This window comes from Pan troglodytes, chromosome 2 (genome assembly GCF_028858775.2).
Source record: "Pan troglodytes isolate AG18354 chromosome 2, NHGRI_mPanTro3-v2.0_pri, whole genome shotgun sequence".
NCBI classification, from domain to species: domain Eukaryota; kingdom Metazoa; phylum Chordata; class Mammalia; order Primates; family Hominidae; genus Pan; species Pan troglodytes.
This window is the reverse complement of record NC_086015.1, coordinates 62,647,570-62,672,172: the sequence shown is the minus strand read 5'-3', so window position 1 is coordinate 62,672,172 and position 24,603 is coordinate 62,647,570. Positions and strand designations below refer to the sequence as shown.

Here is a 24,603-nt window from a genome sequence, read left to right as displayed (position 1 = left end):
GGTGGCTACAGAGGGATTCTTGCTCCACCCTGTGTACCTGCTCTGAGTGTCTTTCCCCCTCCCCACCCCAGCAGGCCAGTCCTGGGCCCCAGCTCCAGAGCACTCACGGGCTGCCAGGGTGAGCAGGCTAGAAACTCACGACACCAGGTAGCTCTGCAGGTGCTGGGAGGGCAACTCAGCCCAGAGGAAGAGCAGGCTGGGGAGCCCTCACCCCCCAATGGGGACTGGCCCCTGGCCCCTGCCCCTCTCCACCCCACTGCCCTGAAGCCAGATTTCCTGCTCAGCATGGACAGGACAGCAAGAGGCTAACCCTCTGCCCAGATGTGTGTCCCCTACCCTCTGTCTCTGTCCCTATCTCTCGTCTGTCTCTGAGTGTTTCTCTTTGAATCTGTGTGTGCGCATATTAAAAGTACTTGTTGTGTCTCCCTCTTCTCATTCTCTCTCTCTCTCTCTCTCTTCCCCACCACCCCGCCCCTTCTCTCCGTCTCCCCCTTCAACTCTGTCCCAGACTGGAGTGTCTCTGTACACACCCTCTGTGAATATTCATGTCTGTCTGTCCATCCAACCCCATCTCTCTGACCCTGTCCCTGTCCTTCCATCCTGTCCGGCCACCGACTCTCCTGGCTCCTCTAACATGGGGCTCCTCCAAGTGTCTTTTGAGTCTCATCCAGGAACCTAGGGTCCTGGACTGTAGGTCGCATCCAAAGCGTAGTCGTGATCATAATATATTTTTTATCTGGAAAAAAAAAGCTGGTAATCTGAATTTCAGGAAGTTAAAGTTCCACAATTTTTCTGTGGGTAGAGCCAGGTGACAGCTTGGTTTTCTAACCTGGAAGGCCCTAGAGGAGTAGGATCAGGGTGGTGGGAGGACTGTTACAATTCGCAAGAGGAGGTGTGGTTTTGCAGTTGCTGTTGCTGTTGCTGTTATTGTTGCTTAAACATTAAGGACTGGTTCAGCCCGAGCACCTCTCAGTGTACATATGGAGGGCCAAGGAGGCGAATAGACTTGCTCAAGGTTGAAGAGGGTGTTGGGGGCTGTGCCAGGCATGAGCCCAGTCTCCTGTCTCAGGTCTGAGCCTTTGGCAGTTGAACTTTGGAGACCATGTCTGTTGAGATGGATTTTTAGGATAAAGACTCTGGGGTGGGGAGGGGGCAGGAAGAGTTGTGGGAGAGGTCATCACAGTCAGAGAAGGTTACCTGCTGCCTTGGAGCTGGTGTGGGAAGTCTGGGACCAAAGACCTCCTGTCCTCTAAGTCTCCACAGACCTTCTGGGGGTTTCAAAGCTGCAAATCACTGGTAACTGCCCAGCACCTGGGGGGTGACACAGGGGGAGGTGGAGAGAAAGATGACCCTGCCCTGCTCAGAACTGAATAAGGGAGAAAACTTTGGTTTCAACCCTCCTCTGAGATAAAAATTCTTGTCAGTGAGACCACAGTAGGACAGACGAAGAGAGGTGTCAGGGAGTGTTCAGCAGCCAGAAACCTGCATCCAAATTCTGGCTCTCACCCTTGCAAGCTGAATAACCCTGAACTTAGCCATGGTGGGTCTTTCTTACTCATCCCTAACATGGGGGTTGTGAGGATTAAAGAGATAATGCATAGATGGCACCTGGCACAAAGTCACCTGTAATACGTGAGTTGTGATTACTATTTATCTTGGTACAATAAACGAAGATCGATTGGGCTTCTGCTCCCTGATGGTTTCACTGCAGCTAGCTAGCTCAACCTCCCTGGCTGGCTGGTAGGAAGGAAGGAAGGGAAGGAGGGCTAAATAGACAGCTGAAAGGATGGATGGACAGGTAGATAGAGGATAGACAGATGGATGGAAAAGTGAATGGATAGAGGATGGATGGATGGATGGATGGATGAATCAACTGATGGGTTGATGGATGGATGGGTGAACAGATGGATGAACAAATGGATAGATGGAAAAGTGAATAAATCAAATCTCCCAAGACAGTGGCTTACCAGACGACACCTTCCTCTACTTTCTAATCTCTGCACTCCAAAAAAACATGGAGAATTGAATATAAAACTCCAGGGGCAAGAGTGAAGGAGACATGGAGGCAGACAGGAAAGGAGGAAAATTGCCCTCTTGTTCATATGGCAGGTGGTGAGGAACCCAACTGAAAGAATTATGATCTCCACAGTTAGAGGTCCCTGTCCCTCATCTTCAGGCTTGGTCACTTGCAGACCTGATGCCAGTTTCCAACTGGATTTTCTTCTCTCCATAGGTGGAAGCTTACCCCAAGCCACCCTTCACCTGGACAGGATGAGAGTGTCAGGTAGGCTCTGAAATTGGTTTTGGAGTCATTTTTCTGTCAGCTGTGTCCACCCATCCTGGGCTCACAGTGATTTGGCTGTATCTGTCCTCAAATGGTCAGGCCCGAATTCCAGGAGGAAAGCAATCCAGGGGAGGCTGGAAGAGTAGAAGAGGCGACTTCCTGTCTGTAGGCTGAAAGGCATGAGGAACTTTTGCACAGAGGCCCCACATGGCTGGGATCATTGAGAGTGCCCATCTTGGAAACACTTGGCCTGGTTGGAAATTAGAGACAAAAATATTTACCTCGAGGAGGGCTATTCTAGAATTTTTATACCATAAAAATTCTAGAGGGAGGCAAAGGCCTTCTAGTCCACACCCTCATACTGTACCCCCTTTGTACAGATAGGGAAATGAGGCAGCAGACAGGAAATGCACCTGCCTCATTTACATTCCAGAACAGCTGTAAGGAGTCAGGGGCACAGGGTTTTGAAGTCAGCTTACTTCTCTGGGTGTAGACCCGACTTTTGACACTTACTAGCCAAGTGACAGTGGGGAAGTGACCGCCTCTCAGTTTCCTCATATGTAAAATGGGAATAATCAATGTATCCAGCACATAGGGTTACTCAGAGAATGAACTGAGATAATGTATTCAAAAGTTGCTCACATGGTGCCTGGCACAAAATTGAGTGCTGGGTGAACATGAGCTAATATCCAAGAGGAATTCTGGGTGCCTAGATCCGTGCTGTGCCGTTGAAGACCAGGGATCCCCACAGACCTGCATCCCACCCCACAGGACCCGGCGGGCCTTCTCCCCAGCCTGAGTAGTCAGAGACTAGTTCAAGGCTCTAGAGCTGAATTCGGGGCTGGGGAGCAGGGGAGATGCCAACAGGGAGGTCAGAGGGAGGGGTGCCACAGCTGGGCCTGTGCCTCAAGAGTCAGAGCAGAATGGGTGGGTCTGATTCAGAAGGTAGCAGGGATGTGAAATGGAGCCTGCTTTCCGGTCCCTATAAAGAAAGGGAACTCCAGGTGGCTCGTCCCCATGTGTGGGGTTGTTCCCCAATCACATGGGGAATCAGAAAGCAATCTGGCCATGAGGCAGGGGCCAGGGAGCTGTGGCTTGTCTGGAAGCTGCACAGCAAGTCCAGTGTGCGGTTATTTGTGGAGGCCTTGAGGGAGAATTGATGGAAACTGTGAGGGACAGCCCCAACCCCAAGCCACCTGGAGGCTGCCTACTTTTGACATCTACAATATCCCTGCCAACAAGCTCAGGGGCAACGGTGTTACCAGGTCTGCTCTGTGCCTGAAGGACTTCAGCTCAGAGAGGCTGAGCTCCTGCTCAGAGTCACACAGCACTGCTGGCTGCCCTGAGCACTGGCCACAGCCTTCCTGACTCCTTTTCCAGGGCTCCCCTCCCAGAGTCCTGCCCTCCCACTGCAGTTCTCAGGCCTCCCCTTAAGGGGCTACAGAAAGGTCTAGAATGCTGGCCTCATTGCTAGAGATTCTCTCCCTCTGGAGGGCTAAGTGGAGCCCAGGCAGGTACATTTTTAACTTTCTCTCCCAGGGGACCCACTTGGGGGAATGTTGCCACATGACCTGGCATCACAATCTCACTAACTGGCCACTGGACAAATTCACACGTCTTACCACATGGTCCCATGGTCTGGTCCCCAGCATGGATGTGGTCTGAACCTATAGCATGGGGTCTGTGGGATTTGGGAAGAACTCACACGTGGTCTTGCGATGTGGTCTTGGCTCTGTGGTCTCCTGGCAGCATCCCCTTGTTCGGCAGGTGTGCTTCGCCTCCTGGCCCTCATCTTTGCCATAGTCACGACATGGATGTTTATTCGAAGCTACATGAGCTTCAGCATGAAAACCATCCGTCTGCCACGCTGGCTGGGTGAGTGGGGCTCACTGCTGGGGGCAGGAACTGTAGACCAGGCCTGGGGGCCGAAGACATATTCTTCCCTCCATCCCTAGGTGACCCAGGAGACATGACAAGCTGTGCTGCCTTTGGGACCCCAGCAATTGCAGGGAGAGGGGGCACCCCCAGACTACCAGGAAGGGTGGAGTCCATGGGGAACAGAGGTGCATTGCAAGGGCCTGGGCAACACATGTGCCCACATCAAGGACCACTTTGAAAAGGTGACCCGAAGAAGGAAGGAAAGAAAGGAGGAAGGACAGAGGGAGGAAGAACAGAAGGAAGGAAGGTGGGAGGAAAGGAAGAAAGAAAATCATGTATTGAGCGTCTTCACCTGCACCTGCTGCTCCCTCTTCCTGTATCTCTTCATGCAGATCCCCCCCACCTGCCCTCCCACCTGGCTCCTTCTCAGCCTTCGAGTTTCAGCTAAGGTTGCCCTGCTAAGGTTGCACCCCTTCCTCCTAGTTTAGCTTCTCTCATGTCAGGCTTTTCCCTTCAGAACACCATCATTATCTGTCATTATGGTTTTTATGTTTCATTGTTTGTTGCCTGTCTCCACACCCTAGAATGTGAGCTTCCTGAAGACAAGGATTTTATTTTGTGTGCATCCACCTCTCTAGTGCCTGGCACAGAGCAGATGCCTAGTAAACATTTGATGAGTGAAAAAAAAAAAAAAACAGATGGATGGATGGATAAATGGGTGGGTGGATGGATGGGTAGTTGGAAGGATGAGTAGATGGATGGATGGGTAGATGGAGAGATGGATGGATGGATGGATGGATGGACAGATGGATGGACAGATGGATGGATGAGTGAAGAATGGCTGAGTGGGTGGGTGGATAGATAAATGGATGGTTGGATGGGTAGATGGACGGATGAGTAGATGGACAGATGAATGGGCAAATGGAGAGATGGGTGAATGAATGAGTGGGTGGAGAATGGATGAGTGAGTGGGTGCATGTGTGAATGGCTGGATGGATAGATGGAGGGATAAGTAGATTGATGGGTCGGTGGAGAAGGGATGAGTGGGTAGATGGATGGGTGGATGGGTAGATGGGTAGATGGAGGGAAGGGTGGATGGATGGACGAGTGGGTGGAGAAGGGATGAGTGAGTAGATGGATGGGTGGATGGCTAGATGGGTAGATGGTGGGTGGGTGGATAGATGGATGAATGAATGAATGAATGGATGGACAGGTGGAAGGATGCTGGATGCTAGCTGCTTTACATGCATAGTCTCATTTAACCTGCACAAATGTCCCACAGAGTGATCTATGGTGTGGTTGTGGAATGGACTCAAGCACAATCCTTGATGTGGTTTCACATGTGTTCTGAGAAAACAGAAGCTCAAGGAGATTTAAAAACTCACCCAAGTTCCTCTTGGAGATATTAGAACAAGAACGGGAACCCAGGTCTCCCAGATTCAAATCCTTTCTGATCAAAGGAAGAAGTGAAGGGAAGGGATTTATATCTCTGGATTCATCCCGCTTGAAGACCAAGAACCATGTACATTGACATCATCACAAACATCAGTGACCCGAGCCTCTCCCAGCTTCCTAAGGCAGCAAGTAAACCAGTCACTCCTTCTTGAACATGACCCCACAGTGGAGTGTCTGCGATCCCTTACCTTGTTTGCTTCTTGTCAAGCATGTTCCACAGCCCATGCTGAGATGATTTATAAGTTTATATAGATGCTTAGTGGCCAGGTGTCCCCCCCCCGCACCCCCCCCCCCCCGCCGCCCAGGATCGCTGCTTTTACAAACTAGACAGTGATGTGGCTGCACTAATGGCCTCAAAGGTGAGGGGCCCAGGTCAGTGTAGGAGGCTCAGGGGTGTCCTCTAGAGAAGAGTGCCCCAGTCCGAGGTGGGAGAGGGGCAGTAATTGAAAAGAGACCCAGTAACTATTTCTCTCTCAGTACTCAACTACCTGGGGTTTGACAAGCCAGCATCTCCAACCAACCATCATTAAGTGACTGCTGGGTTTTGAACTCTGTGTTTGGCCCCAGGGACCCTCAATGAGGAACATGTGGCCCTGCTCATGGTCTGAGTCAGAGAAAGAAACAGACTTCATTACAGAATGTGGAAAAATGAAAGTGCATTAACATGATGCAGAGTCTCAAGAAATGTTTACAGTGGCAGGAAATGTAACCAGTGGGAAAGATGGCCAGTAAAAACCATTTGTGTTTCAGCACTGAAGGGGATAATTTTCATTTACTTCAGAGGTTCCTAACCTGAGTGCACATACCCTCATTTTATTATTTAATGCACTGATATAGAAGCACATATATTACTAAGGAACAAATTTGGTTTTTGTTTTTATTATTATATTGATATATAATTTGTTTCCAATCTATTTTACTTTATGCATTTAATAACACAGTCTGTTGGAGTATAAAGTGATAAGTGTCTCAAGGGAAGTGAGAATAATTTTATTCTGAGGGGAGTTCATGGGCTTTTCCAAACCACCAAAGGGAATCATGGCACAGAAACCAGATTAAGAACCCCTATGCCTAGAAAGTTAGGCAGAGTTCTTTCAGATAAGAGTGACCAGCCGGGCACGGTGGCTCACGCCTGTAATCCCAGCACTTTGGGAGGCCGAGGCGGGCAGATCACGAGGTCAGGAGATCGAGACCATCCTGGCTAACACGGTGAAACCCCGTCTCTACTAAAAGTACAAAAAATTAGCCAGGCGTGGTGGCGGGTGCCTGTAGTCCCAGCTACTTGGGAGGCTGAGGCAGGAGAATGGCGTGAACCCGGGAGGTGGAGCTTGCAGTGAGCCGAGATCACGCCACTGCACTCCAGCCTGGGCGACAGAGCGAGACTCCGTCTCAAAAAAATAAAAATAAAAAATAAAAAGATGAGAGTGACCAACTCAACTTTAACTGGTTTCAACAAAACATGAGGTCTTGATCGTCCACTATGGGCATCTTGTGGCTTCAGGTGTGGCTGAATCCAGGAGTCTCCTATGAAGGCCCCAGAGCTGGTCTCTCTTCTTTCTACATCCCTGGGCTCTGCTTGTTGCTACTTGACCTCAACAGATTAGGGCCTCATTCCATGGGCAGCTTTCTCTCTAAGGCAGGCACGATGGCTCCTCTCCTGATGCTTATCTTCTCACTTGGCTGAAAAAGCACTTTCTCTCTCTCTCTCTCTCTGTGTCTCCCTCTCTCTCCCTCTCCCCCTGCCCCCACCCACTATATATCAACATAGGGAAGTAGGGAAGGGCTCTGTCTCCAGAGGAATGTAATAGTATGATTGACCCAGCTTGGGTCTCATGCCACTCCTGGGGCCTTGGAGGCAAGGTGTAGGGACATTTCCAGATGGACAGCCCCTGAGACCCAAATGGAAAGCGTGTAAGTGTTGGGGGGGTTCCCCCAAAAAAGGAGAGTTTCTTCCCCTAGCATTTCTGCTTCCTCTGGAGGCCCTGTCCTCCAGGCGTCACTGCTGGCATGGTGGGAGATACGATGTAGAACCACAGAAACAACTAGGATATGGTATAAGATGTCAGGAAGTGGCCAAGGGCCCTAGAGCCAGTGCAGACAATATGCACTGTGGGCAGTCAGGAAGGAGACACCCCAATATGGGCCAAACACCCACAGCAGCACAACTCTACCCTTCACTGGGGCCCAGGGGCCAGGCACTTGGCTTGGCCCTCACACAGTGATCTCACTGGGTCCCCTCCATGGCCCTGTGAGGGTGGCTGTCATCCCATGTGCCATCTCCATGTGCTGTCAAGGAAACTGAGGCCCAGGGAGGTTAAACGTCTCATGCAGTCATATACTAGGAACTAGGGCACAAACTCCAATGGGTCTCAAACAGCCCAGCTTCTTTTGAACCAAGGGAGAGTCGTGTGTGTGTCTTGTACAAGTGTATGTGTGTATATGCACACACATGTGTATGTCTGCATGTGTGTACACATGTCTGTGTGTGCACACGTGTCTGTATATGTGACCATACCTGTGTGTCTGTATGCATACATGAGTGTCACATATATCTGCATGCGTGTATGTGTGCATGTGTGTGTGTGTACACATGTGTATCTATGTATATGTGTGCTGTGTGTGTATGTATGTGTGTGAAGGGGTGACAGTGGCAAGGGATTTTTAGTTCATTTCAATGGCGCCAATTTAAAGCCCCTTATTCCCACTCCCCAGCCCCCAGCCCCCAACCTCCATCCTGCAGGAGGGTCCGAAGTGCTTTTCCTCTAACCAGATTCTGTCTTCTCTCCAGCAGCCTCGCCCACCAAGGAGATCCGTGAGTATCTGTGCAGCTCCACACCTCCCCCCACCTCATCCACTCACCCCCTGCTCCCATTTGCCCTAGGGCAACAAGGCCCAGGACCCCTGCTCTGAGCCCTGTAGGTCCCAGAGAAACCTGGGCTTCCTGATTCTTCCCAGTCCTCTCCTCCCATGGCCCAATGGTGCCTTCTGAAGCCTCTAAGCCCTGTGGCAGGGGTGGCCCCCTCTCAGTCATTCAGACTGTAGAGACACAGTTCAACTCTGCCCCTTCTCCAGTACCCCTGCTGCAGTCTGGACCGAACCTTGCCCCTGCCCCCCATCTCTGACAACCCCACACAGCTGGGAGCCCGAGGACCAGGGCTGTGCTCCTTAACCCCATTGCAGTGACCCCAGGCTTGGCTCAGGGTTCCTGCTGCAAAGTGCCAGAGACCATGTCAGGCACTACAGGGGCCCCAGAGACAAACAGAAGTGGGTGCTGATTGTCTGTTGGGGTGGAAATGCCAGACCTGCCTAAAAGAAGTGGAGAAAGTGCTCTGGGTTCCAGGAGGGGCACCCCCTGGAAGGCCTCAGGGAGGAGGTATCCCTCTGCAAAGGCCTAAAGGCAAGAATGCTCCAGTGGAGTCCTTGGCTAGAGAGTCAGGACAAGGAAGGGGAGGGAGAGCTGTGATCATGGTACTAGTAACGATGATTGAGTGTCTATTATGTGCCAGGCACTGGATTCAGAACTTCACAGGCATCTCATGCAATCCTACATACAACCCTATGTTGGTGCTATAAGTAGCCCCTTTTATAGGTAAGGAAACTAAGGCACCGAGAAGTGAAATCTTTTGGCCAGGGTCACACAGCTGTAAGTGGTGAGGCAGATGTCAAACCCCCTCCACCATCTAGTCCAGAGCCCACCCCCTCAAACCCTCTTTGCAAAAGGCAGCACCTCCAGGCCCTCTCCATTTCCTTCTCAACATGGTGGTGACTCTGAAGAGGGCTGTGGCTCCCAAAATAGGATTTTACCTGGCTAAGAAGGACATGGGTGCCCCAGTACACTGTGAGATTACAGAAGGCAAAGACAATATGAAGCAACACAAATCATTCACCCCACACCCTTAACCCTAGCTCCCTGAAGGCTCCTCAGTCATATTCTGAAGTGGACACAGAGTGTCACAGCATCTTGTTGCTGTCAAACACTTAGACATCACCTGCTGGGGGGGATAGCAAATTCAAGCACACATGCTGCTTTCCACCCTGCCTGTTCCCATGGCAGACATCACCAATCAATCCCAGCATTCTTTCCCTCCAAGCCCATAGGCAGCCTTGAGAGATTTATCATTAAGCCTTTAACAGGAGGTCCACATTGACATTTAAGAGGAAACCTGTTTGGCAACCCTGATCTAAACCAACTCCCTGATTTCACGGTTGGCAAAGATAAAGGGAGCAATTTCTGGCAAGCCACAGAGCAGATTAATGAAAGAGCAGCCTATTTCCTGAATGAACCCCTGCCCCAGTGCTCTTGGTAGCACACCAGTTCCATGCCCTGAGCAACAGCACAAGGGTTCCCAGGGGGGTTGGGCCTCAGGGACTGAGGCAGCTGATGGGAGCAGCCTTCTATGCCAGAACCCAGAGAGCAAATCTCCTGCCTCCCAGAGGCTGAGGCCCCCTTGGCCTCATCTCCCTTCATCCAGCAGCATGACTGTGAAGGCTGGATGGTCAGAAAATCAATGGTGGAAAAGCCTGCTTAAGCCAGCCTGTTGACATCAGGTTTATCAGACTTAGCTGCAATTGATTAGGCTCTGGGCAAACTCCAGAAGTGGTCCCCAGGGCTGGGAATGATCTCCCTGCATAGGTGAGATCCCTGGGTGAGGGGTGCACGTGGCTGGAGGTGGGGCCCCAAGGCTGTAGGAGACCAGGAGCCATGCCCTGGCTTCCCTCCCCAGCATCACTCCTCAGCCAATCCCATAGGTGGGAGCTGGGCCCCTTCATAGGGATCCTGCCCAGAAGGAGGAGAAGGAGAGTTGGTCCACCCCCAGCCCGGCCCTCTCTCCCCTAAGCCACAGGCTTGGATACCCACTCTCTCCTGAACAGCCCTTCACAGATGCCTCTGCCCCCTGCCCACTCTCTGGGTGACAATGTCATGGTTTGAGTTCAGTTCCACCCATCACGTGTGTGTGCTGAAACCAGGAGAGGGGGAGCCCCAGACAGGCATTTCCTCTCAGATTCCCAGGGTTGCCTGCTCAGTGGAGGGAAACCAAGCCAGCAGGGTTCCCTGGTGTGGGCTGCATTTGCTCCTAGAAGGGGCACCTTTACCTACTCAAAGGTGCTCACCAAGCCTGGCACCAGTGGGTTGTGCCCCTCCAGAGGGGTGCACTTTCCTGATTCACCTAAAAGCTCCCTATAGACCAGGGAGGGCCCTGGAAACCTCATGGTCCCTACCAGCCTCAGGTGTAGCCTGGCCCAAATATTGTACATGTTATGCAGTGAAGACTATCCAGTGCCTACTATGTGCCAGGCACAGGAGTTTTTAGGATGAGTCAATAAGATAATAAACATAAAGTCCTGACCCCAGTGCCTTGCATGCAGCAAGGTCTTGGCATGTGCAAGCTTCCTTAAGGAGCCTGCAGCTTTGCTCCAAAGCACACACTGGCAGACCTTGGCCAGACGCCTGGCACAGGGGCTGGGGAGGGAAAGGCTGCCCAACCCCCATTTTCCCTTTGCAGATGAGCATTCTCCAAATCTATGTTTACCCAGTCCTCCTTAATGCTGCCTTCCAAACTGTCAGCGGGTGCTAAAAAGCACACATTAGGATGAATTAGAACATGCCAGGCTGCAAGGGCGGGTGTCATCCCAGAACTCAGAGAGCACGTTGAGGGCTCAGCCACATCTTTAGGTCCCACCAGCATCTCCCCCCCAGGCATGGACCTCCCCAATTTACCCTGTGAAGGCTGCATGGAGAAGATGCAGGTCTTAGGAACAGCCAGCATCACCAGAGGTGCCACTTAGTGAGTACCCAGTGGGCTCCCAACACCGTGCTGAGCTCCCAGTGGGAGAACCAGAACCATCTGCCTGTTCTCTGTTGTATTCCAGCGTCAGGCACTTAGTAGATGCTCAGTAAATGAGTGATAAATGAATGAATGATGAGAAGAATAGCCAATGTGTACTGAGCATTAAACCACACTCATGTATTCCTCACAAGAACCCCGTGGGGGAGGCACCACAGATACCCCATTTTGCAGATAAGATGAGGTGCAAGGAGGTTGAGAATTTGCCCAAGGGAACCTGGCTAGACAGAAGTGCTCCCACTCACCCCGCCAGGGTCCCTGGGAGTTCTCAACAGGGGCCTCTGGGGACTCAGAAGGCTGCCATGGCCCAAATGAGAGGTTCTCAGGAGAGTCCCTTCGTCATGGTGACTCAGGTTTACTCTGGTTACATTTACCAAGGGTGCCCTGCTGTGGCTGGAGCTGTGATGGGAAGCCCAAAAATTCATTCTGGGCTGGTCCTGTGTGCTCTGATGGGGGCTGTTGGAGGCACTGTGGAGCCCAGAAGGGCACATCTCCCAGACTTTGCGATCAGCGAAGGCTCCCCCAGAAAGAGGCTCTGAGCTTCGTCCCAAGCTGCGCCCTGGCCCTAGCCCTGGCCCTCCCCTCCTTCTCCCCCAAGTACCTCCTGAGCTTCTGCCCACCAAGGCTGGTCTCTTTCCTCCCCAGAGGTTAAAAAGTACAAGTGTGGCCTCATCAAGCCCTGCCCAGCCAACTACTTTGCGTTTAAAATCTGCAGTGGGGCCGCCAATGTCGTGGGCCCTACTATGTGCTTTGAAGACCGCATGTAAGTACCTAAGACACAACTATGTTTATTTTATTTTATTTTATTTCATTCATTCATTAAAAAACTCAGAGGCTGCAGGGGCTGGCCTGTGAGACCAGCCCACAGCTTCCCTTTCACTCTGGGTGTGTGAGGCACAAATAACAATAATTGAAACAGCTCCCACATCCACCAGCACCTTGCCTGGTGCTTCACAGCATCTCTCATTCATTCCCCCAACATCCTGGGAGGTGGGGATATTACCCCCAGGAGAATGTAAAGATGAGGATAGTGGAGTGCAGACAGGGTCACCTGCCCAGTGGCAGGGCCAGGATTTGACCTCAAGTCTAACAGCCAAGTTGCTGGGCTTCCCATGAAAGGAAATGCCTGCAGAGAAGTTTCAAGATCCTGACCCAGGCATCAAAGCCCAGATATAGCAGGCACCAGGGCTTCCACCCCAGTACAGGAGAAAGGCTGTGTACCCATCATCCAACCTAGACAGTAAAGGCCCTGGGACAGCAAGTGCAACCTGTGAAAGAACTCAGGGGCGGGTGTTTAAACCAGGATTCTGAACCTAACCACAGTTTGTTTAAGCAAAACAAGGAAGTGATGGGCTCAAATACCTAAAAGACCAGGGGTGGTAGGCAGGCTTCAGGACCACCTGGATCCAGGGATTCAAACAATGTCATCAGGGCTGTCTCTCACCCCATCTTCAGCTCTACCCTCCTCTGTCTAATAGCTTTGCTTTTTTTTTTTCTACTTGCAAGGGATTTCTCCATGTGGTTAAAGAGGGAGACCACCAGCTGGTTTGACATATTAGCCCAGCCTAGCACCCTAATGGGAAAAGAGCCTTCCGGTCTAAATTATCCCTGCAAAAGTCCCAAGCCTGTATTTCATTGACTGGCCTGGGTCACATGACCAAGCCTAGCCCAGCGTATTAGTCCGTTTTCACGCTGCTGATAAAGACATACCCGAGACTGGGTAATTTATCCAGGAAAAAGATTTTAATGGACTCAGTTCCATGTGGCAGGAGAAGCCTCATAATCATGGTGGAAGGCAAAGGAGGAGCAAGTCACATCTTACATGGATGGCAGCAGGCAGAGAAAGAGCTTGTGCAGCCTCTTTATAAAACCATCAGATCTTGTGAGATTTACTCACTATCATGAGAACAGCGCAGGAAAGACCTGCCCCCATGATTCAATTACCTCCCAATGGGTCCCTCCCACAACACGTGGGAATTCAAGATGAGATTTGGGTGGGGACACAGCCAAACCATATCAGCCAGTCGCTGTAGCTGGGGACGTAGGATGCTCTGCTTGTCCACACCTGGGAGAGAGAGGTCAATCCCAGGAACCACCTGGCCTGTTCATGGAGAAAGACAATTCTCCCACCGCACATCCAGAGACAAGGGTGTGGATGCCGGGCCAGCAGGAACACAGCTGGGCCACGTGGGGACTCAGACACCCCAGGATGGCAGCAACCTTCTGGGTCCTGCCTCCTTCCAGCAGCCAGGCCTCATGTCCTGGGGGTGGGCTGGCCCCACCTCCAACACCTCAGAGGCCCAGGCAGGGACCTTGCCTCTTCTCTGAGCAGGTTGTTCTGGTCCAAGATGCCTTGAGAAACTCTTCAGAGAATCCAGCCCACCACTAGTTTTCAGGAGAAAACAGATGGCCCCAGTTATTGCACGTGTTTCCCAATGCTTCTGCATTGCTTATGTGGGTCCTCACGGAGTTCCCCAGCTGGGAGAGCAGAGTGTTCATTCCACACTCAGGACCGACTGTCATATTTCTTCTTCATTGTCTTCAGGATCATGAGTCCTGTGAAAAACAACGTGGGCAGAGGCCTAAACATCGCCCTGGTGAATGGTGAGTTGCAGATCCATCCCCAGACAGTTCCCACCCAGAACCAGGGAGGGTAGGGGGTAGCGGCATATTCATTCAACCAACATTGGCTCAGCTCCTACCTCATGGCAGGAATGCCCGTAGAGCTCAGGAGGGGAAGCGTGGCTGGCCTGGGCGAACAGAAGGTCTCAAAGACCCGAAGAGCTGTAGAACCGCAGAGCTAGCCAGGCCCCTGCCACATGCTCCTATCTCAGGAGGACACACTTCTCCTATGGAACATGAGTGAAACATGACCCGATCCTCAAAGCTTCTCTGCTTAAACCAACACAAATGAGGATGTGGGGACAACCAATGACAGTGCAAGATCACGTGCTGAGTATACACCTTCATTCATTCATTCAACAAATACAGGCAGCAGCTACTGTGGGCCAGGCTCTGTACAGGACACTGGGGGTCAGCCAAGAACTAGAAAGGCCCTGGCTTCACAGCCTCCATAGGTATCCGTGAAGCTCACAAACAATCTCAATGTGGTGAGCCTCTCTGGAGGGGCAAGAAGCACAGCTATGGGAGCTGGGATGCGGAGCTGGGATGCAGAACAGGGGACAGACCCCGGGTGGTTCAGGGGAGGCTTCCAGCGGGAGCTGATGGCCAGCTAAGGCCTGAAGGATTGTGGGCGCTGGCCAGGAGAAAATTGGGGAAGGCTCTTTCCAGGCAGGGGCAACACAGTGCAGGAAGGAGAAGGGAAAGGGAGGGAGAGAGGTTTGCAGGGCAACATAGAGAGGCAAGGCTGGGGAGAGCAGCAAGGCCAGAGGATGAGGAGCTAGCAAGCCTGCTAAGAAGTGTGACTGGAAGCCGAGAGCAGTAGGGAGCCACGGAAAGGCTTTGAGCAGGGTGTGAGGGGCCAGGCCTGCACTCCAGAAACCTCCCTCCAGCTTGGAGTAGGGGGGCTGGAGGCAGGGAGACCACAAGGGAATCCATGGCCTTGATAACCCTGCATCTCCTGCAGGACACACACTTAAAGAGGAGGCCAGAGGGCCGCCAAGCCTGAAGTAGGGACACGTTTCAGGAGGGAGTGGACTTACAGGGTCAGGTAAGGACCAGGTGGTCTAGCCCCAGCCAGACCTCCTCTCTGCCTCTGTTCTTAAAAAACAGAGTTTTCTAAGAACTGGCTGTGAGGGCCACTTCTGGGACAAAGGTCAGGGTAAGTTGGGGAAAAGGTGTAAGGGATGCTCAGGAAGGAACTTGTCAAGCTTGTGTGTGGCAGGACCACATGAGCACACTTAGGAAGGAACAGGGTAGGATGGGAGCCCCGGCCTTGCCAGCTCCAAGCCCCTGCACTTCACTCCAGAGAAAGCCTTTTCTCGCTCTGCCAAGAAACCCTAATGGGTCAGGGGAGAATTCGAGGCCTGGAGCAGTGATGGGGCTGTTCCTGGACAGACGGGAGTCAGAGGGCAGCCCTGGCCAACTTCCTAGGAGCCCAGGAAGGGCCAGGGCAGGGAGAGGCAGGAGGCTGAGTGGAGCCGTTCCTCTGCAGGTTTGAGGAGGGCCCAGGCCTGTTCCACTCCAGCCTCAGTGAAGTGGCATCCCTCCTGCAGGGAGGGTGTGCCCAGGCTGGTCTCAGAGCGCTCTTTTGTGCATGCCAGACCCCAGAAGACTGTAGGAGCCTCAGCGTACATCAACACTCCCATCCATCTGCCCTCACCCCACAGCGAGGGCAGGCAGGAAATGGCACAGGCTGCAGCTGACCTGGCTGAAACCTGCTGACTTTCTCCCCTAAATGGGTCGCACCTGAGAAAAGCTTTTTGAATATTCTCCAATGAGATGGCCCCAGACTAGGCCTCTTTCCCTGCTTCTCACAAAGCCAAAAGGATGAAAATAACCATCAATGGCAATAAGAACTAGCATTTATTGGGCACTTACTGTGCCTTTTCATTTAACCCCATCACTGTGCTAGGATGGAGCTATGCTCAATATCCCCATTTCCCAGGTAAGAAACTAAGGCTCAAAGAGATTAAGCAGGCTGGGTGCAGTGGCTCATGCCTGTAATCCCAGCACTTTGAGAGGCTGAGGTGGGCAGATCGCTTGAGCTCAGGAGTTCAAGAACAGCCTGAGTAACAGTGAACCACCCCCCGAATCCGCCCCGTCTCTACAAAAAGTAAAAAAATTAGCTGGGTGTGGTGGCGCACACGTGTAGTCCCAGCTAAGGCTGAGGTGGGAGGATTGCTTGAGCCTGGGAGGTCGAGGTTGCAGTCAGCCAAGCTCACACCACTGCACTCCAGCCTGGGCAGCAGAGAGAGACCCTGTCCAAAAAAAAAAAAAAAAAAAAAAGAGCTTAAGCAACTTGCCCAAGGTCACACAGCCTATAAAACCACCTACATTTGAACCTGGATCGAGTCAACTGCAGGTCTTAATCATTCACCTGAACTACCTCCCTAGACTAGAAATGTCTCAACCATGTATACAGCACCTACTGTATACATGCGTGCTATGTATGCCAGATGTGGGGAAGCCCAACAAATCATGTAAGGGGCTCAGCGTCCTCATCTATATGACCAAGAACAACACAAGCATTGCTAAGGATCCAGTAGTCTTTAACCTTTAGTGGGGCAGAGAGTCCTCAGGATCTTCCAGCGATGCTGGCCGCCACCCCCACCCCCAACACTCTCCAATTGCAGAATCATTCACAAGCGCACGCGATCACAAAAGCAGCCCCATGGGTTCATAGACTCCTTCCAAGAGCCCCAGGTGAAGCATTCCGTTCACGCTACGTGGCTCCCAAGAATCCTGGAGGGGCTGCTAAGCGAGCCTGCTCGCGCCACCTGGACAGCCTAGGCCTGGTCCCCACCCTCCTCCGTAAGCCTCGGAGCTGCCATCCCCTCTGCAACACCTCCATCTAGCGGCGGAGAGCGCGAACTGTAACGTTCCTCCAGAAGACTCGGTTCCCTGGAGGGCTTGGCCTTCGGCCACCTCCTCCCACAAAACCCACAAACGCAATCCAGGTTACTGGACCCTAGGAAACTGAGTACCGCTTAGCCCAACACAAATCCCTTTGCCTTCAAGAGGTGGAGGACTCCAGTTGTAGGTTTTCTATTTAGGTGGGAATAATAATGACGACTGTCATTTTGATTTTGATTTTGCAGCTAAAATTCATCTTGTATGACTACTATTAATATTTTAAATGTATCTCCTTTAGTTCCCACAACCCATTGTACAGATGCAAAAATTGAGGTCAAAATGCTAAGTCCTGCGTTAGAAACTGGTAGGACAGAACACAGACTCAGACTGAGTAGACTCAGTTCGATTCCAGAGATGTCCTCAGCCATTACGTTCTTGAACCTCTCAGATGAGCCCAGCCATTCCTGGAAACCTACTTTAGTCCTGCGTGCTCTTTGTAGGACCTGATTTCATTAGATTCTTATTCTGTTTTTAGATCTTAGACTACAGATTAGCCATTTTCAGCAGAACGACAGGCAGAATGACACGTGTTACAGGGGATAATCGTTCTCCTCTTAACCCCTAGGAACCACGGGAGCTGTGCTGGGGCAGAAGGCATTTGACATGTACTCTGGAGGTAGGTGCCCCTGCTGACACTGAAGTCACAGTGGGGGGTGCGGTGCAGAGGGCTGAGCCTCTTCATGTGGCAAGGGACCTGGTGGCTGGAGGTACCTGGTGCTTCTTTCCACAGGAGGCACCCAGTAAGAGGTGCGGTGGGGGGTTGAGGGTGTCCTGCTGCTTTCGAAACTCCTTCTGGCCATCTCAGTTGGGATCTCCCAGACTCAGATCCTGAGACAGGGATTCAAGTGCAATGCTTTATTTAAGAAGTGAGCTCAGGAAACGTCGGATGGGCAGCTGGAACCCTGTCCTCGGCCCAGGGCTTCATAAGACCCCACCCGGCCCTCCTCCCTCTCCATCCCAACTCATGGGTGAGCAGTCCGCAGAGTTAGGAGTGTGCTGACCTGGAGTCTGCATCAGGGCCCACGCAGGTCTCTTACCAGGTGTGCCCCACCCCCAGGCTTCTGACACTCCCCCAGGATGGAGGGGTGACCAGGGGCTGGCTGTTGCTTGATGGGAGGGTGGTGTGGATGGAGCCTGGATGGGCACACTGAAGTGCCCACATGCAGTGTGCAAGGTCCCTCCTGGTACAGGATAGAGCTGAGGACAGGGGCAACAGGAGATGGGGACAGGCCAGGGGCTGAGGACCAGACATCCTGCCTGGAGTCCTACTGATGTTCAGCGTGGCCTGGGGCCAGGTTTATGGAAAAGGTCCAGTCTCCGGAGTCAGAGACTACTGGCGGCATGACCTGAAGCAAGTGATGCCTCTTGAGCCTCAGTTTCTTCATCTGTAACATAGAGGCAGCTATAGTATCCACTCCATAAAATTGATGTGAGGATTAGATGATAACCTGAAATAATTGGTGGAAGGGTATCCAGCCTGACTGTTGGAGGGGTCCAGGCAAGCTATGCTAGTCTTCTCCCTTCCCTCCTCTTCCCCTTCCCTCCCCTCTTCCCTCATTCCATCCAGATGACTCAGAAGCAAGGAAATCATCTGTCAGAATGAAAAGGAAAAAAAGGGTAAAGATGAAACTAAGCTTTAAAATGCCTTATTATAAACTTGAATGTAGCCATGGCTGTTGGGGACCCAGAAACAGAAGCACTGTGAGCAAGTAGCCCTTCCCTTCAGGAAACAAAAGGGGATGATGGCTTTTTAAAGTGAGGTGATCATTAGCAGAAGGCATGTTTTATTTTTTCAAATACCCACCGTCCATCCAGACAAGGACCAGACCATAATATCTGCTAACAACACAAATTAATGGTGCTTTAAGAGCTCCCTCCTTTTGTCATAAAAGTTCAAGGGCCATTTCTTTAGAAGAGTGACTGTGGTGGTTGACCGGAAACCTCTGTCACTGAGCTGGCTGGCAGCTGGCCTTAGTTGGGAGAATGGCTTCTTCCCCAAGGTCCTAGAGGTCCGCACTGGAATACTAATAATCAAGGCCAGCTTTGTGGGCCTATGACCTGGGGACAGGGCAGTCACACGGGGCCCATGCTTGGAAGAATCTCACACTTGGCTTCATCCTCTGCCATCGTGGTCTTGAAATACTTAATAATTTTTTATTAAAAGGCCCTGCATTTTCATTCTGCACTGGGTCCTGCAAATTATGCAGCCAATCCTGCTAATAATTTTTGGTTCCATTATAGTACGCTTACTGTATGCCCAAAGTTATTGTCACATTTGCACTTTATAGAGGTTATAAGCAGGGCTGTTACTCATCCTCATTTGACAGATATAGTCTCTGCTTTAGCCACTAGGCTGCTTGTTCCCAAACTTGAGCCCACTCGAGTTGCACCATATCTAGAATAATATCTGCATTATTAGTATTTTTCTTTAAATTGGATCACTTTTTTTCTTACCTAAGTAAATATATCTTAAAAGGAAACTATATTACTGCCTTAAATGGAAAGCTATTATCACTTGTTATGCAGGGAAGGTGACCATAAAAATAATCACAATGGAGGGCCCTGGGACAGTGGCTTATGCCTGTAATCCCAGCACTTTGGGAGGCCGAGACAGGCGGATCACCTAAGGTTGGGAGTTCGAGACCAGCCTGACCAACATGGAGAAACTCCAATTCTACTAAAAACACAAAATTAGCCAGGCATGGTGGCGCATGCCTGTAATTCCAGCTACTTGGGAGGCTGAGGCAGGAGAATCGCTTGAACCCAGGAGGTGGAGGTTGCAATGAGCGCAGATCGCGCCATTGCACTCCAGCCTGGGCAACAAGAGCGAAACTCTGTGTCAAAATAATAATAATAATAATAATAATAATAATCACAATGGAAACAAATCAGCCTTTTCACAGTGAGCTGGATGCTGATGCCTCCCCCAGGTGCTAAACCTAGAGCTGTTCTCTGTTAAATAGAGAGCTTGGCAAGTTAGGGAGGCATTAAAGACACACGCAGAGCCTTGCTCCTTGACACAGCAGGAGAGTTGTATTCATAGTCGACTCGAGTTCTCTCCCAGGGATCTCAGTTGTCTGAGGCCACGTGCTATACCACCTAAAGTCAGCACAGATAATCTGGGCATTGTCCAGTGTAGAATGGGGTCTGGGGTATGCAAAGGGCCCAGAGCACCTGAGAGATGATGGCACTTCGTCCCCAGAGGGGTAGGCACACAAGGGCCCTTCTACCAGTGGTGCTCACCCTCAGCTGCAAATCACAGTCACGAGGGGAATTTCTAAATTCCAGTGTCCAGAAGCCACCCCACATCACCTGGATGAGTTCCCCTCACTCTGCTCACTCTGCCCTCCCCTAGGACAAGGGCTACAGGGATCTCCACCTGGGATGCTCCTCCTCCAGGCTTCTGAGCTCAGCCCAGTGTCCACCAGGCCTAGCTGACTCCTGCATCATGGGGCAGTAGACAAGCATGAGAATGACCAGGGCTCATTTCCCCTAAATCACCAGCACCTTTTCCTTCCTCCCCCAGATGTTATGCACCTAGTGAAATTCCTTAAAGAAATTCCGGGGGGTGCACTGGTGCTGGTGGCCTCCTACGACGACCCAGGGACCAAGTAAGTAGAAAACTCTACCTGCCAGGCCACACAGTGATGCAAACTGAATACCTTCAAACCCTGCACACCCTTTTCTGCTCTTTTGCCAGCTCCATTTTCTGGCAACTTACCTCGAGGAAATTATCAGACAAGTATGCAAAGAAATGTTCTAGGAGGTTCATCACAGCCTTCATTACCACAGTGAAAAACTGGAAACCCTCTCCCTGTCCAATAATAACAGCTGACTGGCTACAGAAACTATGACATACGGTGACATAGGATATGATATATACACAAATGAAGATAGACTGCATCAAAAATGATGGTGCGGAAAGTATTTAAGGACGTGGAAAATCGCTCACCCTCTAGTGCTAAGTGAGGGGAAAAAAACACTGTATGGAAATACATACACTGATCACACTAAGGGGAGGAGGGGTGAGACTGTATTTCTTAGTTACTTCTTTGTGATCTTCCATATTTTCCAAATGAATGTGTATTGTATTTGTAAATAGAGCAGTACTGTTTTAACACATCTCCAGCCCCATCTGAAGCCCTTTTAGAGAGGAAGTCTTGAAGCCCTTTACCCTGTCCTTCCTGAGTGCAGCCACGTTCTCTGGACACCCCCAGGGCAGATGCTGAATGGGGAGAAGAGTGGGAACCTTGCCCCATGGGAATCCCACCACCTGATGCCCCTGCGACCCACCCCCGCATCCTGACCATCCTCTCTGGTCCTCTGCAGAATGAACGATGAAAGCAGGAAACTCTTCTCTGACTTGGGGAGTTCCTACGCAAAACAACTGGGCTTCCGGGACAGCTGGGTCTTCATAGGAGCCAAAGACCTCAGGGGTAAAAGCCCCTTTGAGCAGGTGGGTTCTGGGCCACAACCCGGCCCTATGAAGGATGGATGAGGAGCTGGGTGGTGGTAGGAAGGAGTCACCCATTCACCTCCCAAGGGCCTTAAAATTGGGAGGATTGTCTGGGGAGAGGCCCCTGGCTGTCCTTCACTCCAAAGGCCAGGGTGGTCTGACTGGCCAGGAAGCTGCCTTGGCCATTTTGCAAAAGCTGGGTCATATATAGATACGCAGGTATACAGATAATTATCAGAAAAGGAAGAGGGAAAAGGAGAAAAGAAGGATGATGGGCAAGTGAGGCATGAAGGAACGAGAAAGAAATGGAGACATGGAGCCGTGTGGCGGGGAAGGGGATCCCGGCGAAAGGAGCAGGATGCCTGTCCCCATCCCTTCAGCCTCCCTGGCGAGGCATGGAGAAAACGAGGAGGGAAGTCAGAAGGCAGGGAGGAGGCCGATGCCATCATCAGACAAGAGGTGCTGGAGGGGGCAGGTGCAGGGAACCGTGTGCTGAGCTCTAGGAAGGGCACCACGACTGGGATGGGAGGATTTTTTTCCTAAGCTAGAAAATGTGGCCTTGGTCTGTATGCGTGTGTTTCTAAGAGGATGTATTTGGGTAACTAGAAATTACTTGAACGCAGTGAAGAACGCAAGAGGCTGGTGGGCGGGGGCGGCCGGGTGTGGTTCCCGAATGTCCTGTCTGGGTGCTGCAGCAGGGCCCTAGCAAGAGGCAAGAGGCCTGAGGCTGCATGGGCAGGTGGTGCTTTCCTGCCCCAAAGCGTGGGCTCCAGACCCAGGGGAACCGGCAAGACAGAGGAGGCGTGGGAGTACAGGAAGCCCAGCATCATCTTCACCCATCCGCAACCAGCTGGCCGGGACCGACACACAAAAATGAACCAAGCACCCTGATGGGACTAAGCCGGTCTGTTCTTAGTCCCCACACTTGGGAAACTGGGTTTTAGGCAGGTAGCATCTAGAATCTCTTTTTTAATTCCTGAGAGTCAGCCACAATGATTCCAACAGCAGATTTTGCCATTTACGTTTTTTTCTTTCATAATCCAAACCTGAGCATTTTAGACACAATTCTAAGTGATTTTATTCTTCTTACATACTTATTACTAGTATATATATTTTTTTGAGATAGGGTCTCGCTCTGTCACCTAGGCTGGAGTGCAGTGGCACAATCTCGGCTCACTGCAGCCTCGACCTCCTGGGCTCAAGTGATCCTCCCACCTCTGCCTCCTGAGTAGCTGGGACCACAGGCATGTGCCACCACACCCAGCTAATTTTTTTATGTTTTCTAGAGACAGGGTCTCCCATGTTGCCCAGGCTGGTCTTGAACTGGCCTCAAGTGACCCTCCTTCCTTACCCTCCCAAAGTGCTGGGATGATAGGTGTGAGCCACTGCGCCCCACCCCTTATTATTAGTATTAATTAACATTATGTGGTGGTTCTGCCACTTACCAGCCAGTGACTACGGGCAGTGACCCTCTGTGCCTCAGCTTCCCCATCTGTAGAATGGGATGTAAACAGTGCACACTCCCTAGGGCCACTGTGCAGATTAAATACATAAGGCACTGCAGAACACCACCTGGCATACAGCAAGCGCTCAAGACATGGTCGGAGTCTTCTTTTTATTGTTGCTATCATTATTGTTATTTGAGGTATCCTAGAGGGACACAGAGAATTTGTGGGGAGGGGCCAGATCTCTCCAACAACTGGTTACCCTTCAGGGCGTGAGAGCAGTTAACTGGGCTCTGATCCCATCTCTGAGACCTTGAGCAAGTTGCATCCCCTCTCTGAGCCTCAGTTTCCCCATCTGTGAAGTGGGTTAATAACATCCCACACCCCCATTTAGGTTTAGAGCACAGTGTCCATGCGGGCGTGAGTTCTGAACAGCCTCACTCACTGCCTATATTTCTCTGTCTTTTCTCTCTCTAGTTCTTAAAGAACAGCCCAGACACAAACAAATACGAGGGATGGCCAGAGCTGCTGGAGATGGAGGGCTGCATGCCCCCGAAGCCATTTTAGGGTGGCTGTGGCTCTTCCTGAGCCAGGGGCCTGAAGAAGCTCCTGCCTGACTTAGGAGTCAGAGCCCGGCAGGGGCTGAGGAGGAGGAGCAGGGGGTGCTGCGTGGAAGGTGCTGCAGGTCCTTGCACGCTGTGTCGCGCCTCTCCTCCTCGGAAACAAAACCCTCCCACAGCACATCCTACCTGGAAGACCAGCCTCAGAGGGTCCTTCTGGAACCAGCTGTCTGTGGAGAGAACGGGGTGCTTTCATCAGGGACTGCTGACGGCTGGTCCTGAGGAAGGACAAACTGCCCAGACTTGAGCCCAATTAAATTTTATTTTTGCTGGTTTTGAATGAGCTTTCTGACCACTCCAGTGGCCACGTTTCTCCCTGGGATTGAAGTGCTCCAGACTCAGCATGGGCCATGGGTTCAGACAGCTCTGTGACAGCTTCAGGCTCCCCCTTAGGCAGCTGGGAGGGAGCTGTGTTTCTGGGATTTCCCATGGGCCTGAGAGAATCCTCAGTTCCTGCATAACATGTGGGATGGACGGGAACAGAGGGAGCTAGGGACAGGATGCAAGAAATACTGTCATCACCCTCTGTCTGAAGGAGAGCTGGAGCAAGTCCAGAGCAGGAGTGGGAGAGGAGGGGAAGATCTGAACCTGGCTGGAAGGAGCCGCCAGGCTGTGCTGCAGGCTTCAGGGAAGGCAGCCGGGCTGTCTCCGCCCCAGGAGCAGACCCTGAGACAAGGACTCAAGGGCAGCCAGTATATTTGGGAGGTGATTGTGGGAAACACCAATAGAGAAGTAGGGAAGTGAGATGGCGAAGGGAAGGAGGGGAGGGCAGCCAGTGAAGGGTATGGTTTCAACCCAGCTACCCCTGTGGGGACTGGAGCTGACTCCCACCCGAAGCTCTAGGAATCGGGGTAAGAACATGCACCTTGGAGATACTCCACCTGGGAGTGAGGGAGCTGGGGTATTTACACACCGACTCCCACTAGTGGTTTGTTGAGGGCTTCTGGTGTTGGGGATGATATGAATTCCTAGGTGCTTCTTGTCTGCCCTGCCTAGGGAAGAGTGGCCCTCTGTGGCTTCACAGCAAGCCCCCAGCCAAGAGATGGCAATGCCAGCTGCTGGCAGGCTGCAGGAGCACATTGAA

At 51.7% G+C, this 24,603-nt stretch overlaps 1 protein-coding gene across 3 annotated transcripts in view; it reads left to right on the top strand.

Moving 5' to 3' along the window:
- Window positions 1-23,794, top strand: part of FAM3D (FAM3 metabolism regulating signaling molecule D) — a 32,711-nt gene extending 8,917 nt beyond the window's left edge. For 2 of the 3 annotated variants that reach the window (XM_001174358.6, XM_016941414.3), the window contains exons 2-10: window positions 2,234-2,284; window positions 4,052-4,159; window positions 8,406-8,429; window positions 12,109-12,226; window positions 14,009-14,067; window positions 17,564-17,614; window positions 20,525-20,609; window positions 21,328-21,454; window positions 23,377-23,794. In XM_001174358.6, the coding sequence (XP_001174358.1) occupies window positions 2,272-2,284; window positions 4,052-4,159; window positions 8,406-8,429; window positions 12,109-12,226; window positions 14,009-14,067; window positions 17,564-17,614; window positions 20,525-20,609; window positions 21,328-21,454; window positions 23,377-23,466 (675 nt within the window). In that variant the 5' untranslated portion in view covers window positions 2,234-2,271 and the 3' untranslated portion in view covers window positions 23,467-23,794. The remainder of the gene's footprint in view (window positions 1-2,233; window positions 2,285-4,051; window positions 4,160-8,405; window positions 8,430-12,108; window positions 12,227-14,008; window positions 14,068-17,563; window positions 17,615-20,524; window positions 20,610-21,327; window positions 21,455-23,376) is intronic. The other variant, XM_016941415.4, reaches the window with a different exon arrangement.
- The last annotated feature ends 809 nt before the right edge of the window (window positions 23,795-24,603 follow it).